Source organism: Neolamprologus multifasciatus, chromosome 22 (genome assembly GCF_963576455.1).
Source record: "Neolamprologus multifasciatus chromosome 22, fNeoMul1.2, whole genome shotgun sequence".
Lineage (NCBI taxonomy): Eukaryota > Metazoa > Chordata > Actinopteri > Cichliformes > Cichlidae > Neolamprologus > Neolamprologus multifasciatus.
In genome coordinates, this window is record NC_140459.1 from 20,930,560 (window position 1) to 20,953,357 (window position 22,798).

The 22,798-nt window shown below is 43.0% G+C and overlaps 2 protein-coding genes across 17 annotated transcripts in view; one reads left to right on the forward strand and one right to left on the reverse strand.

Annotated features, from left to right (window-relative positions):
• dync1i1a (dynein cytoplasmic 1 intermediate chain 1a) overlaps nucleotides 1–3,400 on the forward strand; it is a 74,511-nt gene extending 71,111 nt beyond the window's left edge. For all 16 annotated transcript variants that reach the window (XM_085147875.1, XM_085147881.1, XM_085147882.1 and 13 more), the window contains one exon: nucleotides 71–3,400. In XM_085147875.1, the coding sequence (XP_085004001.1) occupies nucleotides 71–181 (111 nt within the window). In that variant the 3' untranslated portion in view covers nucleotides 182–3,400. The remainder of the gene's footprint in view (nucleotides 1–70) is intronic.
• The window catches only part of slc25a13 (solute carrier family 25 member 13), a 52,740-nt gene continuing 30,853 nt past the window's right edge, over nucleotides 912–22,798 (reverse strand). The window contains 8 exon segments of the mRNA XM_085147895.1: nucleotides 912–1,912; nucleotides 2,674–2,764; nucleotides 2,972–3,130; nucleotides 9,381–9,519; nucleotides 12,806–12,976; nucleotides 17,318–17,398; nucleotides 18,167–18,219; nucleotides 20,504–20,662. Of these exon segments, the coding sequence (XP_085004021.1) occupies nucleotides 1,726–1,912; nucleotides 2,674–2,764; nucleotides 2,972–3,130; nucleotides 9,381–9,519; nucleotides 12,806–12,976; nucleotides 17,318–17,398; nucleotides 18,167–18,219; nucleotides 20,504–20,662 (1,040 nt within the window). The 3' untranslated portion in view covers nucleotides 912–1,725.

Here is a 22,798-nt window from a genome sequence, read left to right on the forward strand (position 1 = left end):
TCATGCTGTGGCGCCTGTATAGTGATGTACATGATGTCCCTCACACCGTGTACCTGTGTGGTTATTACAGCTTTCAGTGGCCCACACGGACGACTGGGCACGCTTTGCCCGTACGCTGGTGGAGATTCGTGCTAACCGTGCTGACGGCGAGGAGGAGGGGCCTATGGAGCTGGCTTCATAGAAAAGAAGGACTCCAAAACCAAAGTGGGCGGATCCAGAGAGCTGGTGTGCTTCTGCTGGTGTCACTGTAGCATGTGCTTCTCACTCACTTTGGGTTTTGCTTCTCCACGTTTGTTCCTCTCTTGTTTGTTTGTTTTTTATTGTACTTTTGCATTTCTAAAATCAAATTGTACCGATTTGTTGTTATTTATTCGTCCAACGACTTCAGGTGATGCGTCGCTTGCAACTCGTGAGCCTCCAGTATATAAAGAGCAGCAGTCTGTTAGCCTTATGGAGGTGTGTGTACTGTAACAATGCTTCGCACTACTGTAAAAAAAATAATAATAATGGAGCAGGTTTCATCGACTAGTCATGTTTTGTTTACATGTTCACTTTATGTTGTGCTTCTTTTTGTCTGTATTAAGCCTGCATGCAACGCATTCCCAAAATATTCCAGATGCAGAAATGTGGGGTTAACATGGAGCGAGGTTATCACACAAGAGCTGCTTTATGTCAGTGTTCGAGTCGATGCGTCAGAAGCTGAATCGAGTGGTCCTCTGTACTCAGTGAGAGCTTCAACTGTATATTATTTAATGAACTGTGACGATTAATAAAAGGTATATTGTAATTCAGAGTGATTGCTGTTCAGCCTGCTAATGTTGACTATTAAAGCAGAGCCCGGGAGCCGCTGTGTTGCTTTCATTTCCACCTCCAACCAGGAAGTAGTACTGCAAATAAAACCTCCACCATACTTACTAATACAAGTGTCTCTTTACTCCGACCACACATGTTGCTGCCATACGTTCAGTAAGGCACAATTATTACACACCACATGTAGCTCCTACAGTCTCTGCACCGTACAAGTTTAAATACAGAGCCATGACACACGCACTCCTTCATATATTTCCACATCTGCATACATTTAGACCTGAACCCAAACATCTTGACAGCGGTGAACATTATGTACGGTCGCAACGTTAATGCTGCGCCTTTTACATTCAAAACTCTTTTCTTTGGTCGTATTCTTCTGGATTCATTCGACCATAAATCGACACACAGTTGAAAAGAGCAACTCAATCAAAACAGACGCACACATATGAAAATATGTCTGGATTTCTAATATATACAGAAGTGCCACATTTACTGTATTTTCTGTGTGTAGCCGGTTTTATGATCATGTGATTAATGTGCTTTTGGTCATAAAGCAACACAAAAGGAAGACACTGGAAAAGGCTGCAACAGTAAGTAGCCACTGATATTTAAAGAAAGTGTTCAAGTGTATTTGTGCAAGCCCTTCTGCTGCTGTGTGCATACTGTGTACGAGTTTGGAGTGTAAACTTAACGAGTATAACACAACACTGTGAAACAAACACTGCGTGAGCCCTGTAGCAATTACACACTTTGCTAATGAGATCGCATATAGATGCTGTTATACAATAATTAGAACAAAATAACTTCAAATACTGTGAAAACTAAATGGACCTGATAGTTTCTTGGTGCTTTATGTATGAAAAACACTTCAGCTCCCCCCCTCAAACGCACACACACACCCACACCCGTGGAGGTTCAGGGGGCGCTCACGTTGGAAGGGGCTGCTGCCGTCGGCACCGTGTAGCGTGGGAGATGGAGTCCAAACTTGCTCTCGATGCCAGCGAATGTGGCCACGGCCAACCTGAAGCCTCCGATGTGGTCGGGGTTGGGCGCCGGCAGGCTGATCCGAGACTTGGGGGTGGGCTCGGAGCCAGCCGGCTTTCTGTGGTGTGTGGAGAGAGAGATGGAGGAGAAAGTGAGGGACATGATGAGAGAGAGAGGAGCAAAAAAAAGGGGTAGAGACGAGGAGAAGGGAGGGAACCGTTCAACAACATAAACACTGCAAACTGTTAACGCACAGGGGTTTTATTATCATCATTATTAAATCTTAAATTAATATTATCATTCGAAACGCTGTTCGCCACAGAAATAAACAATCTTAATAGAAAATCAAAAGCGGAACGGCTCAACGGTTCTCCCTGAGAGCAGAACTAAATCAAATCCCTCAAAGATTTCACGCCGCGCTCTGTGAATCGCTGCCAACACAGACAGCAAGAAAAGGATCTGCTCGGGTCCAAACCACAGCGAGTTTTCACTGGATCTGCAGCTGATTTTGTGTCGCTGTGAGCGAGCGGGGAGAGAGGGCGCTACATGGAAAATGAATGAGCCGTCCGACCGATGCGTGCATGTGCATCGCGGTGTCTGCTGTCCATTAAAAGGAGGCAACCCAAGTTCCCCAACGGGGTTTAGAGCGAAGGAGTGAATTATTCTTGACAGTGACCTTCATGAGGGGAGGATGAGGCTCTTTGAGTCCCAGGAGTGGGGAAACGACACGCTGAGGTCAAATGGGTGCTCACAAAACTTGTGTATTTGAGGAAACTGTCGACTGTCAGAGGGTCTGTGTGACATCACTGTGTGCTTGCATTCAGGAAGAAAAAGGCTTGTTATTGTTTCTGTGCGGTTGAAACAGTTGAAGATACTTACTGTCCTCCAAAGTCGATATAAAACCAGCGCTGCAGGAGTTCATAGGTCACCAGTGTCACCCCAAACTGAGGCGAAGAACGAAACACTCGAGCTGCAGCGGAGAAATGTGTTTATTTTAATTAATAAAGACGCAATTTACACAAACGCAGAACCAGATTGGTCAGTTGGTTTGGCCAAAATCATCTCTGAGACGCAAGGAGAGTGAAAGTGTCTGCTTATGCTTTATGTCTTATGATCAAATCGATGTAAATCTATTACAAAAATTGTGTTGTAATTGTGTTTGACTCCATGAGCGTACCTCCAGCTCCTTTCCAGAGAGCGCGGGGCCCCTCTTCTCTGAGAATCTTCCAGAAGCAGTCCATCAGGCCACTGTAGGTGGTCTGGCCAGCACGCACCGCCACCTGTAACCGTGTCTTGATCACGTCTGCCGGGGTCACCAGAGAGGCGGCGGGCATGCCTGCAGAAAGAACTCGAGAGCTTTCTAAAAGGTCGTAACGTGTTTGATTCTAAACAGAGCGCACAAAATCCAAAATCAGGCCCAAACAAATGAGATGATGTGCAGAAAGCAGCCATCAGCGATTGATTGAAATCTTGCATATCTTTGAAACCGCATCTCATCAAGTGGATTTTTAGCCGTCTTTGTTCCCCTTTCTGAAACACGTCATCTTGGATCTTTACCATCTTGCAGTATGTCTGCGGCATACATACACTATACACAAGTAGGGGCCAGCTCCTATCACTTCACCATCAACCAATCCAGGCCATTATTTAATCTCTACCTTTTTTCTTCCTTTCCTCTCTCTCCCACTTTTCCTACAGCCGTTTGAAAGAGGCCAGACAATGGACGGTAATGAGAGCAATGCACACTGTGCCCCGTGTGCCGCTCAAAGTGACTGGCTGACTGAAGGGAGTGACTGCAAGGCCCCCACTCCAGCCACTTCACTCATGAATGGGCCCAATCATTGATGGCTCGGTCATTACCATCAACTGCCCTCTTGACGATTTACTCTGACTTCTTGGTTTTTGTAACGGCAAAACGAGCTATTCAGCAAGCCTGATCAACTCGGCATTAGGTAGCCGACTGGCACCCAGTGGAGACTGACCACCTGCACTGAACTGAGGAGAGGAGCGGAGAGGAGGGGAGGGGAGCAGGCAAGACTTCTGAATACATATATATATATATATATATATATATATATATACATATCTATACACACATAAAACTGACTATCTTGAGACCTTTAATTCAGATAAAGGTAAACTTTAAACTTTTAAAATCATTTGACAGAATAAAAAGAGTCTTGATATACAGGTGCTGAAACAGAACTTTATCCAAAATTTTAAAAAAGATAAACCATGATAACAGCATCTTTATCTCTACAAAATGTAATCAAACCAAATCCCCCACCCAGTATGGGATCGACATGAAAAGTGCATAGAAACAGCAGGGGTGTAGCTACAGGGGGCAACAGCCCTCCCTGAAATTTTATTACCTGCTACTAGGGATGTTCAAGAAACCATACTGCCATGTTTTATGGAAAGAAAACAAAAAACAACAAAAAATCAAATTAACTATATAATGTTATATAATACAAAGTCTGCAAAGTTTAACTGTTTAAGTTTTGAAAAAAATGACTGGTTTTATATTCACATTCACTAAATCCTGAAACCTGACCCCGAAAGGATCAGTGAGACACTGCTCTTCACTTTTACAGTCATAACTAGACTGGATTTTGAGAGCAGCTGAATCTTGTGCTTTACTTTGCAGCTGTGTCTGCTAAAGCATTACTTCTGGAATTAGAAGAACACCCTGCTCCCAAACCAAATATCCCACCAGCTGTGATCTGGTTCTTGGTCCCTTCTGTGCCATCTCACTTAAAAAAGAAATCTGCAAGCGTTAGTGACAGACAGAGCTCATGGGCTGCAAAACAACAACAAATGCAAAGAAATATTTTTGCGTAGCTGCATACATGAGCAACAGGATAAAGGACCGGGAACTTCCAAGAGACAAAATCTGACACCAGAAACAGGACGTGAAGCAGGAAAACAAGAAAACTGCAGTGGATGTCTCTAACCTCAAGAACTGTATGTAAAACGGGAATGTTTCCAAGCTTTAAAAGTCATGAGATAAATCATTATATTTGCAAGTGCTTTATCTATCTACAGTAACTTGCTAACATATCTAACAACTGTGGGAGCTAAAAGAATCTCCTGACATTAAAACATGAATAATTTTCACCAACTAAAAGCAACTTTAGGCCTTAGTTGCAAACTGTGTGCCTGACTGTTTTCTCTGTCTTTGTTTTGAGACAATGACGCCTCGCACTTTCTCTTCATTTCCTTCCTCTGGAAGAATCTGCATAGTTTCCAAATATTTGAAATGATCTTCACCTTATTTCCTTAGTCTTAATGGCTCAGTCAGACTAGAGTAAAAATAAACCTTGGTTAGAAAAATAAATTATTTGTAGCAACCAGCTGACTGCAAGACAAGACAGGTGTGAGGCAACCTGTCTCCAAACCACCGCAGCCTGACTCGGACTGACTGCAGTCACTCTCAGGTAGATGGGCAAATGTTTGCAAATAACTGCTGCCAGATTGCCAACAACACGTTGCAATCAATCTGAGTCAGTCTGGGTTGATAAGTGCAAATCATCTGCACTGTGTCTCTTTGCAGTAGGGGACTCAAGCCAACTGGTTGCAAACAAATTGGTAAATTTCTGTTGTAATTCTCTGAGGTTCTGGGTGGAGTCTGAATGTAATTAGTCAGTGTGCCTTGATATGTAAGCAGACAGCAACAGATTTGCTAATTTTGCTACATTTGTCACAGTTAATTGCCGTATTATCACAGAGAGACAACCTGCCAACTTGACTCCAATCAAGTGCAAACTGAGAGCAGGCTGACTCTGTCTTATCAATGTTGATGCACCAAAGTGGCTTTTGAGACGGCGCTGACTGTGAGCGGTTGCCAACCTGGTGTCCAAAGCAAGGTTCAAGTAAAACATTCAATTTTCTGCCAGGAAACCATTAATATTCCTGCCGTATTTCCCCTTGTGGGACTAATAAAGGTATATCAAATCAAATCAAATCAAATATTTCACAGTGACAAAACAAGCAAGTAGATATTTCTTACACCCCCACAGCTCGGCCAAAAATTCCCTCCTTCCAATATTTATCCCATTCGGAGCTAATGCGAGCTGGAGATGTCCACGCTACATTCTTCACAGACCAGAGTAATGCCTAGCTAAATAATGCTGTACAAACTGAGCGTGTAATTCAATTTCCTGTGCTGACTGTAAAACACTAATTGCCAGAATGCTGCAACCGCTGATAAATATATGTGAAAGAAGGATGATAAATGCGTCAAAGTAATGAAAAAAATAAAGAAGTCATGAGGCTCGTTTCAGTCTGTGAGCCGTGGCTGCCAGTCTTGCGGTGAGAAAGTAAAAGTTGGAAGCGAGGCAGGATTTATGATTTTTTTCCATGTTGCCTTGCGTCAAAACGAGAGTGCTGCTGACACATCTCTGAGGATTCAAAATAAATAGTCAGCCGTTCATGCCAATGCTGTAAAGCTTTTGAACTTGGCAGAGCTGTTATTAAGGATAAATCAAATATTTAAGCCTTTCTTTGGTTAAATCATCTTTTTATGCAATGGATAAAGCTCTTAAATCATAACTGATTGTTTTCCTGTTCCAGTTCTCCTACAGGCAGGACGGGCGCAACCATCTTTGTGCATGTGCGTGCACGTGTACAGTATATGACGACTGGAAAGCCTTCATGCCGGCCCGGTTGGCTGGCAACCGAGGCGCTTCCCTACAGCACAGCTCCAGAAACCCAAGTCCCCAATCACTGAGCTCTAATTAGCAGCTACCGCCATGGAGCCTGCGGTCAAAGGCTGCCTGGCTCCCAAACTCCGAACTCTGCTACTGTTACTGCAGGCTCGCGGACGTGTGAAGCAAGAGCAGAGCGAAACCTGCTCTCGCACTTTGTTCGAAACGGCCAAAGATTTTATTTCATAAATGTCAGGGCTGTGCACGTCGCATCGGGGGCTGAAGCTTTTAGCCTTTCGGGCTCGCTTGGAATGGTCAGTCACTTTACAAGCCAAAGCACTGGTTTTCAAGCCAGGGGCAAACACTAAAAGGCTAAGCTATTAAAATGCAACATGGGACTGTGTAGACTAAACAAATGACCTGCAGAGAACTTGCATAAAACATACCATCTGAGACCCAAACAGTAATGGGTAATGGCAGGTAATAAAAATGTATGCTGTGCTGTAACAGGGCCGGTTATAATGGTAGTGTAACAAGGGGCGATCCAACAGTGCTGTTTTACTACTTTACAGAAACTGCAGTACATATTTATTCAATATAAATATATACACTCACCAGCCAATTTATTAGGTACACTTACATAGCCATTTTCTAGATTCCCACACACACAGCACTTTAGCTGCACACCCTCACACTGATGCACACAATGATGGCTGCCATCTTGCCCGTGGATACCTCAACACACACAGTAATCTGCCTGAGTGTACTTTCACCTCCTGGAGGACCCAGGGGTCAAACCACTGACCTTACGTTAAGTAGATGACTCTACGGCTTAGAGTCAACAAGGTGCTGGAAATAGTTTCACCAGATCCCAAAATGTCTGTGAAGGTTCTCAGTCATCCAGGTCATCGTAGTCAAAGGAGCTTGCAAAGAAAAGCGTCTGGACTTCTTTAAGTTACTTGAAGACGTTTCACCTCTCATCCGAGAGGCTTCTTCAGTTCTAAGGTCAAATGGTGGAGAGTCCCAGATATAAACCTAGTGGGAGTGTCCCCCCACAGAGGGATAAAAGGACCCCCTGATGATCCTCTAATCGCCTGAGCCAAGGTGTGGAACTGGGTGTGGGTCCCAATCAGCCAGAGTTTCGGGTGAGTTCATTGTGAAACCTGGCCCCACCTTATCATGCGAATTCCTGAGGTCAGATGGCCCAGGGTGTGAGTGGGCGTTAAGGCGTCTGGGAAGGGATCTCAAAACTGGATTATAGATGGCAGAGAGTTGGTGTCGTAAACCACCGCCTCTGTTCAAAGATGGTCGCTCACAGTGGACATAGATGGCTTCTTTCACTCCTCTTTCAAACCATCTGTCCTCTCTGTCCAAAATGTGAACATTGGCATCCTCGAAAGAGTGTCCTTTATCCTTAAGATGCAGATGGACAGCTGAATCTTGTCCTGTGGAGGTGGCTCTTCTGTGTTGTGCCATGCGCTTGTGAAGTGGCTGTTTAGTCTCTCCAATGTAGAGGTCTGGGCATTCCTCGCTGCACTGTACGGCATACACCACATTGTTAAGTCTGTGTTTTGGCGTTTTGTCTTTCGGGTGAACCAGTTTTTGTCTGAGTGTGTTGCTGGGTCTGAAGTACACCGGGATGTCATGCTTGGAGAAAACCCTCCTGAGTTTCTCTGATACACCGGCTACATAGGGGATGACAATGTTGTTGCGTCTGTCCTTCTTATCCTCCCTCGCTGGTGTCTGGTCTTCTTTTCTGTGCCTCTTTGCTGACTTTAAGAACGCCCATTTAGGATAGCCGCACGTTTTGAGTGCTTCCTTTACATGTGTGTGTTCCTTCTTTTTCCCTTCAGGCTTAGAGGGAACATGTTCCCACCAGATCCCAAAGGTGCTCTGGTGGCTCGAGATCTGGTGACTGTGGAGGTCATTTGAGTACAGTGAACTCACTGCAATGTTCAATAAACCAGTTTGAGATGATTTGAGCTTTGTGACATGGTGTGTTATCCTGCTGGAAGCAGCCTGAGAATATGTATGTACACTGTAGTTGTAAAGAGATAGGATCGTTCAGGTAGGCTGTGGTGTTTAAACAACGCTGAACTGCCACTAAGGCAACTAAGATGTGCCAAAAATATTCCCCACACTATTAAACCAACACCAGCAGCACAGACTGTTAGAAAGCTGCATAGATCCATGCTTTCATGCTGCTTATGCCGAATTCTGACCCTACTGTCTGAATGTCATAACAGAAATCAAAGCTCATCAAACCAGGCAACCTTTTTTGAATCATATAGCATACACGTGTGTATGTGTGTAATATGTAATCACATTGTATATTGTCCTATTGATAGGAGTGGCACACAGTGTGGTTATTTATCTGCATACTTTGAGTTGTCGTCACATTCCTATCAGCTGAAAACTGTCTGTCCCTCCTCCTTTGACCTCTGACATCAACAAGATATTTTCACCCAGAAAACTGACGCTCACTGGATATTTAATCTTTTTCTCAGACCATTCTCTGTAAAAGAGAGGGCTGTGTGAGAAAATCCCTGCAGATCAGCAGTTTCTGAAACTCTCATGCTCAATCTGAACTTCAGCAGGTCATCTTGACCATTTTTACATGTGTGCATGCATAAAATGTGTGCCAGTAAGTGCTTACTATGCAATACATATACATATAGATGCAGATCTATTTGGAGGTACACCACATGTGCAGGGGTCAGACATTAGGCACTCTTCATTTGACAGTGGTAGACAGTGATTAAAATATATTAAAATACACATACAGCAAAAGCACATATAAAACCAATGCTTTCTATTTTAATTCAAGCACTCTAGCCTCTGATCTCATATACAAACTACTTTTTACCTCTAAATTTTATACTAGTTTGTCCTTCCTTTTATATTGAAGTGTAAAGGCTCCAGGGGATGGATGTACTTTACCTGCCAGAGCTCCGGCAAACAGCATCCTGGCTGGCCCTATTCTTCCATCTTCCTAAGTGAGGTAAGCCTTGGTGTGGGCGTAGCAAGGGAAGTAGATAGCCGAGAAGGGGATGTCCCGCAGAAAACAAGCCTTGGAACCCTAAAAAGAAAGTTAGCGGGATACTTTGGGTCAAAACACTGGGTTAAAAGTTGAGCTCCCAGAAGGAGAAAACAAAGACAAGAATAAACACAAAGGGGAGCAAAGAAAGATTAATGAAGCTCAGGGGATTTAAACCTTGATTTCTGGCTGAGTTCTCTGAAAATAAATTGCAATTTCTAGCCACAAAATTAAACAATCTGTTCCTGAATCACATATCCAAGCATCAACTGATGTTACCACCGTTTAAGCTACTTCCAAAAGACCCCTGCAACTCATGAGGCAGAATGAAATGTGGGCCGAAAACATGGCAGAAAAATCATGTCTCTCCATATGCAAACGATCAGTGCTCTCAGCGGCAGGTGAGGGGGCGGCTCCAAACGCAAAGCTATGAAAAAGAAAAAAAAAAAAACAAAGCAGAGGAAGGCAGACTGGCTGGCGAAGATGGATCCTTGTCTGCGACTGTAAACAGCACTATATCATCAAGCCTATAGAGTTTCCTGCTGTACTTTAAACCTGCTGGCTCACTGCCAGCTTTTTGACACAGCAGCTACAGTCAACAGAAGGCGTTTAAAGACCTCGCCAGAGTCTCCCTGTTTTGGACAGGCTTCATTTAACTCCCATGGGATAATCCTTTGGTTCCTCCCTGACACATACACACATACATACAGAGGATTGGCAGATACCTGGGCTATCTCTTTCCCTCTTTTTTTCCTCTGGCACTGCTTGTTTGCCTGTCCCTCCTGGCCGAGGCCCATGTGGCTGCTGAAAGCCTCAAGATCCTATCGAGGCAGGACAGACAAGCAGCGTCACAGAGACGGGGGATGAGAAGTTTTAAAAGCAGGTTTAAGGTGTTCAGTTGGGTAATGCACTGGTGGAGAAGAGACAATGAGCCGCTTTACAGTAGTCCTTTAATATCGAGATGAAAATTAAATTATTATTTTAATACAAAAATAGAGCCCGACCAGTATATGGATCAACAGATTATCGGTTGATATCATCAGTATTATCGATAAAGGTATTTAAAACAACTGATAAATTGAATTTTTTTAAAAAAGATGAGGAAATAACACCATCCAACAATTTAATGAGTGGTGATGTTGCATAGTTTCTCCATCAGGGGGCACTCTACAACTTTCCTATTGACAACACACATGTGCACACAAACTTGTTGTAACCATAAAGGAACTTTATTTTTAAATTCAAGTGTCATAATATTTTAGTGCTGACTACACCTAACAAATGTCAGGGAAACAGGATTTTGAAATCTCCAAATATCGGTCCTAAAATCTGATATCGGTCAGATTCTAACACGAAATCCAAAATTACTTGCAGGTAACGTGATATACAGTAACTTCACATACATGAAACATTATCTGGTTCGATATCCCTACAGTGACAGCTTCTCCCACGGATGAATGGTGGCGCTAGAGCGTTAGTAACCATACCAACTGGTAGCTCCACCAGCTGAGGGTGAGCATCAGGATAATTACCCTGACAAAGGCAGCTCTGTGCCTGGGTGCAGCCCCTCCGGAGCCAGCCCGTCTGGGGCTTGCAGGCTGGAGCGCGTCTCCTCCCCACCTCTCCTCCACCACCACCACCATCGCCGCCAACACTGCTACTGCTTTCTCAATGCACTTTGTCTCCTCTCTGTGCACCGGGAGACGAACGCAATTAAGTATGTGCGCGAGCATGAACACATACATGCACTGGCACTGCTAACACAGCGTTTGGCGGCATTTTCACAAACAGGTGAATGGAGACAGCAGCTATGTGTGGACACACACCTCACGGTCATAAATTACCACCCAAACACGGTGACAGGTAGACAGAGACGTGAGGAGGCTCCACGGTCTTTTACAGCCTCGTTAACAGAACCCAAAGGTTTGTTTGCAAGTTGCCACAGCAGCAGACACACATGGACCAATCACTAAAATAAATAAAAGGAATATTAAAGTAATAGTCTAGTGCAATAAATAATCAGCAGACATATCTGAAAAATAGTTTACTACCTGGAATTTAAGGACAGACATGCTGCCACACACCAAAACAAAAAAAAGTGTCATCTTATTTAAGTAAAACATGACTAATTAATGTAACCACGGGTATTAGATTGACATTTTCACAGTTGATTGCGTTTACAGTTGAGGTAGAATCTCTCCCACCAAGCTCCATTAGGACTTATTTATGTAACTCAATTAGACATGCTCTGTTTCACCCCTGGGACTAATGTCCCTGTCAAGCCAGTTAAGCTGCTAATGTTAGCGTTAGCCACAGCTCATTCACTGGTTCCCCCCAGCTCTTTCTGCTAACATCTCACTGCTTCAAACAGACCAGGGTTAGAAGTCCAAATATTTACAGGAATAGTAATTATTGAAAAAACAGGACATACTCTTTGTAATACAACAAAGATTGCTAAATTAGTAACAAGTTATATGCTCAAATAGTACACTATAATTTTTAGCCTTGCGCCACTGAAAAATACCAATTATGGCAATTAAGGTTAAATACAGCTTTTAGCATAAATTGTGCCGTTTGTGGTTCTCAAACAGACCACAATGAATTGTCAAATTAAATGATAGCTGATGTGGGGTAAGGTAATGCGTATAATTGAACAACAGTTAATAGAAAAATCACATATGATTTAGTCACAACATTATTAAGGAACAATAGATTGTTGTGAAGTTGCAAGGCCAATCAAAAGAGAAAAGACAATCTAGGAGCAAAGAAAAACAAATCAGCCCGAGTTTGTGTGTCTTTCAACTGCATCTGAAGACGTACGAGTTTTAAATTAAAAAAAAAAAAAAAGCTGAATATCATCCCTTCTCTGTCCTGGGAATGATCTCGTGTCTTGTGTTATAATGAACTTACAGATCATTTCTCCAGTCTACACACCGGCTTCAGCCGATTATTCAAAGGCAGGAGTTATAAAGTGGAAACAATTGAAAGAGTAAGTTTGAGTGCGACAGACTGACATAAAACCGGGACTTTCAGATTCTCCCCCCGAGCTAACAGACGATTGTACACACATACTGTAGGCAGCTCCAGTGTTTCCAGTCCACACAAACTACACCGTGACCTTAAACGTGTCCTCAGCAACATTCGAGGGCTTTGAAGAGCTTATTGTAGTAAAGAACTTACACCAGAAATCTCATGGAAACTTTTCATGGACAAAGACCCATGTAAGAGTATTTTGATCATTTAGAGTTTAGTGTGGACCTGAATTAATGACCCTAATCTTAAGTTTTGTTTTTTTTAAAAAAAAAGCTCCATATGAGGACAATCAAACAAAATATATACTAACTACACCTTCACCTCTCATCACAGAAGTGTTTCCCACCTTGTCCCTGATGACCGACAGAGCGCTGACCCTCGGCCCCGTGGTGATCTCTCCTGCCACCTGCAGACGGATCTTTACTATCTCCAAAGGGTTTGTGAAGATCACCTGGGATCCTCCAGCCTGGAGGAACACATAAAAAACACAAACAAAGCGAACATCAGAAAAAGGGAAACCCTCACTTTAATCGTTGCAAATTAAACCCAATTTCAATGGCGGCTTTGTCTGTGCTTTAACGTGAGAATTCAAGTGTTGCCCCAGATCCACTTAAGCAATTTCATTTCAACATAACGTGCTGAAATAAAAATCATTATGAGACAAAACTGCTACAATTATCTGGCTTATGATGTAATTTTAGCAATGTTGCAGCCTCAGCAACCGACTTCAAAACAAACACAGAGAGAGGAGGAGAGTACCAGGAATATCCAGCTGATGCACGCGAGTCTGTCAGCTGTTTGTCTTCATCACCCAGACCCTGCGGGGACTCCGACTTCTCTTTTTCTCCCTAACCTCTCGTTTCACATCATCCTCCAAACCTGTACTTGTGATGGTGGGCGGGGGGGGGGGGGGGGGGGGGGCACCACCACAGCAAGTTCAGGCTGGTTTCTGTGTCTTTTTGTGGTCAGCGGTGCTTTTAAGTGTATAAGAGGTAGCTGCTGTGAAGGAGTTGGGGCAAGACAAATGGTTAGCTGTGCAGTGGGGGGAGCATGGCGGCATTTCCAGGACGCTTCGAGACACTGGGAAATGGAGACAAGATTTTTATTTATTTTCCTTTTTACCCCCTTTCACCAATTCTCTGACTCTCTCCCCGCTTCTTGCTTTGACCTGCTCTCAAAATGATCTCTCTCATCTTGTCCAATATCGTCCTCCTCTGCCAACGGTTGCCAGTGGTTACCGAATCTACACGCAAAAGGGCGGCACATCGCAATTAGATAGCAATCGGTTGCCATGGCGCCACTTCTGTCTTAAATAGGCCTGGTCTGTTTGTTGTTGTTTCTCTCCCTTTCTCCCCCTCCTTCGTTTTGCATCGTTATGAATGATGGATTGTGCTCGTCACCTCTTGCCTTACGAGAAGCTGCAATCTGCAAACGTGAGCACCGTTTTTTGCTTTGAGTCCTCCGGCTTTAAGCATTACCGTGTACTGCTTAAGAGGAGGGAGGGAGGGAGGACAGACAGAGAGATTATAATCGTCTCATTGAAGGTGTGTGTGCAGCTGCTTTTTTTAAACAACACAAAGAATAATGGGCTACAGCTTCCATTCCAGACCAAGAGAGCGAGAGAGAGGGCTGTGAATAGCAAGAGGGCTGCTGCATCTCACAGCTAACTCTTTATGACTTGTTTTATGGAAATAACCTAGTTGATTACATGCTGGCTAATAGCGCAAGCATTAAGAGGCTATTGGCCCCGGCCCTTAGCAGTGCTGGCTGCTTCAATTGGATTCAAATGAGACTGGAGATGGAGGAGATAGAGATGTTGTTTATTCGAAATGGGTAAACAACAACACTGTTCAGAGAGATGAGCTGACAATTAGATCTGACAACATGAGATAAAAAGGAGTGGTTGAGGGGTTTTTTTTTTGGTGCTGTCGAACCACCCCAGAGTCCTGCATAACTCTGGAGGGCATGAGGGGCAGGAAAAAAAGAGTGAAATGCACAGAAAATAGTGAGTCAGACAAATAAACAAAAGGCGCTAATGAGAGAGAGAAGAGGAGCAGTCAAAACAAGAGAAGTGAAGGAAAGGTCGAGACTGAGGCAGAGAGGTTGAGGGTTGTGATTATGGAGTGACAGCGTCGGCAGTCCTCTGATGATTCCCAGGTAATTACAAGGCAAGGTGATCCTCGGAAACCTGGAACGTCAGCACCTTATGCACGGATCGCAGCTCCTTGGCCGTGTGTGTGTGCTGGAAAAGGAGCTTAGTAAAAGTTTGAGGACCCGCCCACCATCAACCCTACACACGTATGCCGACCACGCACTTACACAGGAGATTAGCACCAGCTAAAAAAAACCCACAAAAACACAAAAAGAAAAAATAGAAAAAAATGTAACCACCGTCTATAAATGATAATCACGGCTTCATTTGTGGCCGGGGTGTGCGCATGTTAGATTCACTGATAATGTTTTCATAACTCACGTCAGGCCTGAATAAGAAACTCATTAAAAACCACAAACGCAAACTGTAACACATTCACAATGAATGGGAACAAACAACCCCGCTCCTCCTGTCAGCAATGACCCAGCAAGTATTTTGTGTAACTTAAGTCCTGAAACACAGGCCAGTTACTGCCAGATAAGCATCCACCCAGCTCGGTAAACGGAGCATGCCATTCTTACCAAATAATCATTAGAAACTGGCAAACCCGCACCGGAGCTTAATGGTGCTGAGCCGCAGGTTTAAGGACAGAAAAGAGGAGGAGGAGGAGAAGGAGCGTGAGAGGTGAGGAGAGAAAGAAAAGGGACCTAAAAACCAACACTTTGGGGCAGATAAAGATAAAGATACTGACATATGAAAAGTTTTCTTCACAGAAAGCAAACATATCTTCTCTTTTTCTTTCTCGCTTCTCCTTTTTTTTCATCTTTACAGACTGTGAATCTGAGGCCGACATCGTGGTCCAAACCAACACTTTCACAGCTACCAAATGATATAAACAGATTTCATGTGCTGTGGCTGGAGCCTCGCTAAAACAGGGTTCAGGGAGGTTTGACATCTGTGTGTGAGTGTGAGAGCGTGTGTGTGTGTGTGTGTGTGAGGGCAAAACGGAAAAGTGAGGACACTTTTTCACCCCTCTTCAAAGAAATGTTTGAGGGTTTGGACTCGTTTTTTAGGGTTAAGATTAGGTTCAGCGCTATGTTAAAGTTGGGGTAACGAACTGATTTGTTAAGGTTAGCATAAGGGGCTAGGGAAGGCAACAGGTCCTCATAAAGATAGCCATACATGTGTGTGTAAGTGTCTGTGTGTGTGAGTGTGCATGTGTGTAGATAAAGTGGCAGGCAGAGTGCAGTGCCAGCACTAACACCGGGGCCTCAGCCAGGATGAAAGGAGCTGTCACGACGGCTCACGGAGGAAAAGAGGAAAAATCCATCCATCCACACTCCTCTCCTCTACATTTATCCTCCTCCCCTCTCTCTGCGACTTTTATGGTTCTGCTTTTAAATTCATACGAGTTATTATTATTTTTATTTTTTTTTAAAGGCAACCACTATTCTTCACACCCAGGACACCACAGAGCACGTCCTAAGTATATTTACTTTGCTGTATGTTTTCCATTTCTCTCTCTCACAAAAGAAAATCGCCATCCAGAATGTAAGTTACAGCAAATGTAGTGTGCCATAACATTTCTCAAACATATTCCCAGAACTAATAAGGTCAATTGAATGTGCCTGAGTGGAGCTAAACCCATAATGACTTGTGTATCCTGAAATACTTTGCTTTAGTGATCGACATCAAAAGAGGGTTCACTGAAAGACCTTCTTTCATTTGGCCTGGCTAAAGCTTCCAGCCTTGTAGGACCGAGTGTGTGTGTAAGAAAGAGTGTGTGTGTGTGTGTGTGTGTGTGTACATGCATTGGGGGGGTAAGTAGGGTGGGGCAGGGGTTAGACTTTGACAGGTCAGTGATCAAAACCCATGATTGGAGGGGGAGCAGGTAACAAACTGAGTAAGGGGGGACTCAGGTATCAGCAGCTGTCAATCTTTGTGTGTGTGTGTGCTTGTAGTACTCCTCATGCACACACACCTCTCTGAGCATGCACAGTGTGTGTGTGTTTGCTCTTTCGAGTGTACAGGTTCCATCAACAAATAGCAACCCCTGGACTCCAAAACAAGTCCATGTCTGTCTGCTCAACTGTCAGCATAGCTACGACATGCATGCGCCTCAATACTGCACACACTGCCTGAGTGCTGTGCAGCATCACTCCAACACAGTGCACTCTGGAAAGGCAGAGGGTGCACGCCGAAATATGTATTTTGACTGCATTTGATTATGCTCATAATATTTTCTTAAAAACGACTCGGCCTTTTGTGTCTTTTCAGTAAAAAGGGAGTAAAAAGCTCTTTCGTGTGTTTTTATTTCTGCAAAAGCAACGAAAAAAGAGCCAGTACAGAAAAGAGCAGGCATCAGTGGCAGCAATTTAGTCCGATCATAAAAGAATGAGCTATGGTCGATGTGGGATGCAAAGCAGCTGTAAGCAGACTAAAGCAACTTCAATAGCATGTCTATATGTAAATTGCTAATTGGATGTGCAAAATGGTCAGCTGAGGCATCAGAGGGCAGCTTTTAATAGTTTTTGATATGTCCAAAGGCTGTATCACATGGTGTGTGCACATTCCCAGGTGAGCTACCAAAGCTCAAACAGCTCCTTGATATAACACCCAAAATCTGTTCAAGCAGTTGCATCTGACCTTCACTTAACCAACAAACAAATAAAGGCATTCTCACATAGAAATACAACAAATGTAACAGCTACTTACACATCCACCAGCCAGGATCTCAGCGGCAAGCGGGACTGTACCGTCCTTCTGTCTTGTCTTTCCACGCACAAAATCATTCACCTAGAGACACAAAATGTATGGTTTAGAACATAAGCAATAATCAGCAGACACAGTTGTAGCCATATGTTTTTAGATGGTGACAATGAGTTTGTCAAGTTGCCTCTATACATGACCACAGTGGTTTATAAATCAAACAGTCAACATGTAATAAAAGTCCTGACTTTCAGCTTTAATTCATAGGGTTAATCCAAAAATTAACCAAAGTTTTGGATTAACTGATCAGTTTTGCAGCGTTTGGCTGAACTTGAGCAGAGAGTACCACCCTGTACACTTCACCATTCATCCTGCTGCTTCTATCAGCAGTCAACAGTGAATCTTCTCCAGTTACTTTTCAACCTCTGAAAATAAGGAGTATGTATAAACATGACTGCAATTCCTGAACAGTTTAAACAACATTTCGTTAAACTCCTTGAATTAAAGCCAAATGTCTGTACTTTTTACATCTTGCTTGATTTGAAATCCACCGTGATCATGTACAGAAAGTATCTCACTCTCCAAATACTTATGGACATAAATGTACCGACACATGCTTCAATGATGGTGTATGCCACTTAGCATACCACAAATGTTACACTGCATGCTGTAAATGCTCCTCTGACTGACAGTTTACAAATGCAGAAACACAGGAAGGTTAAGAAGTAGTTATGTGTTTGTAACTATGTATCTAAAACTCATACAATAATTTAAAGGGATTAAAGACCCTCGTGAATCTCTGCCTGAGTGAATCTGAGTGCATGTGTCTGCCCGGGCTCTAACACAGTTACTTACTGTGAGCTTTATGGCTTTCTCGGGCGCCACACCCAGTAGCTGTGGTACCAGACCTATCATTAGGAAACGACAAGATGATTAGAAAAAAAGATTGCCGTGGTACCCCTACTCTCACACACACACACATACATATATATATACATATACCACTTCCCCACGTTCCACATCAATGTGTGGCTTCCCGCTGCATGCGCCCGACCATGCAAGATCCCCCAGACACTAATGAAATCTATTGATGTGGAGTGTGGGGACATCAGAGTAGAAAAAAGACAGCGAGATAGAGAGAAGAGGATGAAGGGGCAAAGAGAAAATGAAGTGAGCGAAACTGCTTCCCAGAATAGGAAAAACGGGCAGTGTAGAAATCAAAGCCACCAAAAGTTTACGCAGACCTCAATTACAACCCAGAGTCGGGTAAAAATAAACAAAAATAATCACAACGGAGCACAATGAAACTTGGCCCCCTACCCAGTCCCAAGGCACAAATCACTCACGCTCAACCATTTGTTCAAAGTAGCACACGCACTTCATAATCGAGTCCTTTGTGTGTAGTGAGGCCAAACATACACACACAAACAACCACACACACAATCATATACATAATTTGGAAGTTGCAAGTTTTGGCTAGCCTGAAAAAGAGAAAAATCAGCAGACATGTGTTCATGAAAACAGAATATACACAACAGGTTTGTTATCGAATATTTTGACAAAGTCTTCTCCATCGTGTTTCTTTCGTGTGCTGTCCCAGCATCGCACCGTAAAGCAGTTTTGGGCCGTTAATTCCCTTCCTTCTGAAGAATGTTTCAACAGAGATGGCCCTTTCAACTTACATTACATAACTACAGTTTAGGTGCCAGGATACCTGTCTCGCCTTCTATCTGGAGCCAGACCTGTCTGCGTCTGTCACTTCACTCTTCATAGCCTTTGTTTCCCACAGAAATGCAAGCATTCAAGTTTCCTCTCACGAAACCTAGTTCTGTCAATCAAAATTGTAGGATTTTTTGTTTTTAAAGCCCCACCGTCATTCCAGGAGACCTCTTTTCAATCCTCCTTTAATCTGACCCCAACAATGCAGACACTCTAACCGCAGTTTCTGAAGGCAGGGCAGGTAGTCATTACTGGTGTCGTGCCCTGGTATGTACGTACCTGCATGCCCAAGTAGTCCCCTGCATGCCTACATACTTGTGTGTCTGTAATGTGTTTGCACCGGTGTGTAGGTCTAGACGTGCGACATCACTACATCGTGACACAGGCCTCAAGGTATGTGGCTTTGCGTGTGACGTTCATTGTGCTGCTCTGAAAGTCCCCAGCCAGCCGGTAATCACTTCAAAGAAGCCAGGTCAACAGAGAGGTGAACTCACACCGCCCTCCTGTCCACCCTACACTTTTCTTCTCTCATCTTCTCTCGATTCCCTTCTCTTTCATTGTTCCTACTACTCGATTCTTCTTTGTACTCCCTCATCTCAGCCCCTCCTTTACTTTAAAAACCTGTTTTGTAGATTTGACTGCCAGTGAGTTGTTTTCCCTGAAAACCTATAGTTTTGAGGAAGGATTCGATTTACTTTAGTGTTGACTAAATGTAAAGAGCTGTTTGTTAAAACCACATAAAGTTTTATTTAAAATACTGATAAAAGTTATGTGGAAAGTGCCTGTGATACATTTTAGTGAATGCATATGAGAGGTTCTCAACAAAGCAGCAACTTCCTAAGATGAAAAATGAAGCCAAAAATTTTAATTTCCAGCTGGCTCCAAAAACAAGTCAATCTTCATAGACTTGCATGAACAAACACCCATCTTAACAGTATTAAAACGCATGAACAAAACAATAAAAAACAGATTTGGGATGAATGTTGAACAGTGCAGGTTGGTGTTGGATTAATCTCGACTCCTCTAGTCTGCATAAAATACTGAATCCTGCGCCCCCCACAATGCATCCATCAGAGTGTGTGTCGGTATGTGAATGTCAGGACCATTTTGTGAGGTTTTGATATTTTTTGGTCTATTACACTTTCAGTACTTACAGTAGTTCACAGATGTTTATTGTCATCAAAGAAATCATCCATATATGCTAACTTCTGGCTCTAAAAGAAAAACGGGGGTCAAAATGCTAACTTTGAGGCTTCAAAATGTCGAGTCCAATAACCACTGTGTCATGCCATCTTTTATACTCTGTAGCCTTTAACATCTGACTCACCCCCACAGCTTCTGTCAGAAACCTTCTCAACACTTCAAACTCTCAGGATTTCTGTAACTTTGGTTCAATATTAAGTTCATGTCTTTGTTTGTGTTTGTGTAATAAATAACACTGGAGGTTCGCGTGTTCTCTACATGTATGCTGACCTCGGTAAAGTCCGAAGAAGCCCTCGTAGCGCACCACCTTCTTGAAGCAGTCGAAGCTGTTCTTGTACATGAGCTCTCCCACCAGTGACCCGCTGCTCCTCTGGTTCTGCATGCGTGTCTTCACCAGATCAATGGGGTACACTGCTGTTGCACCCACAGCTGCAGAGAGCGAGACACGTTTATTTAGATGCTGAGTGTTTTTATGAAATAGATTTTTTACTTACAGTAGGTCTTAAGACCACTACTATTTCTCTCCCCATGGAAAACTGAGTGACTCACAATAACATGCTATCACGATCATCCACAATACCCATTATTCCATGGCACATATTCCAAGACAATAAGGAATTATGTATTTACACTCACCGACCACTTCATTAGGTACACCTGTTTGAATGTTAATACATTAATGCAACCATGAGAAGAATTTAATCCTGTACACAGACATGGTGAATGGGGAAGGAAGGTGATTTAAGTGACTTTGAGTGCAGCATGGGTGTTGATGCCGGACGTGCTGGTCAGAGTGTTTCACAAACTGGAATTGTTAAAGTGGATCTCTAGTGTTTACAGAGAATGGTCAGAAAATGAGAAAATCTCTAGTGAGTGGCAGTTCTATGAACCAAAATGCCTTGTTGATACCAGAGGTAATAGGAGAATTGCGAGACTGCTGATAGGTAACAGTAACAAACAAGGTATGCAGAAGAGCATCTCTGAATGCACAACATGTCCAGCCTTGAAGCAGATGGACTGCAGGAGCAGAAGACTACACCAGGAATCGATTCTGTTAGCAAAGGAGAGGAATTCACACAGGCTCATCAAAGTTGGACAATAGAAGATTGGAAAAGTGTTGCCGGCTCCAATAAGTCTCGATTTCTGCTGTAGTATTTAGATGTTAGGTTTAGACTCAGATCAATCCTGACATGTTGTAATATTTCAGGGTGCTGCTGGTGGTTTAATAGTCTGGGGGATATTTTCTTGGCACACTTTGGGCCCCTTTAGTACCAGTTGAGTATGGTTTAAATGCCATAGCCTACCTGACTTCTGTTGCTGATCACAGTATACACATCTTCTGATGGCTGCTCCCAGCGGGAGAACACACCATGTCACAAAGCTCAAATCATCTCAAACCGTTTTCTTGAACATGGCAATGACAGTTCACTGTCTCCACATCAATGGCCTCCCCATCCACCTCAATCCAATAGGGCACTTTTACGATGTGGGGGGAACAGAAGATCCACATCATGAACAGCAACTGTGTGATGCTGTCATGTCAAAATCTCTGAGGAATGTTTGCAGCAGCTTACTGAATCTGTGCCATGAAGAATTAAGGCAGTTGTGAAGGCAAAAAGGGGGACAACGCAGTACTTGCAAGGTGTACCCAAATGATGTAGCCGGTGAGTGCATTTGCAGCACTGTGTAGACCACCTGCATCTTTTAATATATATGTTTTTAATTTTTGGTCCTAGTGTATTGGTAACAGTCTCAAGAGTTGCAATACAATATTTTGCCCCACTTTACTTACCTTAACCAGCATCTGTAACCCTTTCCTGTGTTTCACAACATCAAACGGAAACACTGATAAAGTGCTAACATATGTTTATATAACTCATGAGGAATAACTTGTACAAAGTGTAACTACAGACACAGACTAGTTTGTTTCCAAGTACAAAAATATAGTGGCTTTCATTGAGACTACAGTAATTATTAAGTAGAAAGACCTGTGATCTGTTTTAACAGCATAGTCTCTAAAATAATCTCAGTAAAGAACACGCAGAGCCTCATACATGTATACAAAAAGATTAAGTGGTGCATACAAATTTTTTTAAGCAAAATTGTCTCAATCACCAGTGAGCTTGAGCTTGGAAGACTGGAGGGAAGTTCATAAACGAATTCATAAAACGCTCGCTGTAAAACAGACTAGAAAAGACTTGCTTGACTTAACAAATATCATGTTTTAATCTTAATGATAGTGTTTAAATAAATGTCATGTCATAACTGAAACTTGTGCACAAAAGAGTGGAACAGGTGATCTTATAAAGAAGTTGTGGCTTATATCAGTAATCAAAATCTCACTATCAAACATCATATGTCACTTAGCAATTTAATAAAGCCGACAAAAATCTTTTTCAGTACCGACTCTGTTCATTTTTATTATTGGGGGGGGGGGGGGGGGGGGAATTAAAAAAACAAAACAAAAACTACCTGCACTGTCAGATCCCACTATAGAAAGGTGAAAAAAATGTTTTGGTAATTTGTGTGAAATGACCCTTTAAGAGCAGAGATGGAGGAGGAGGA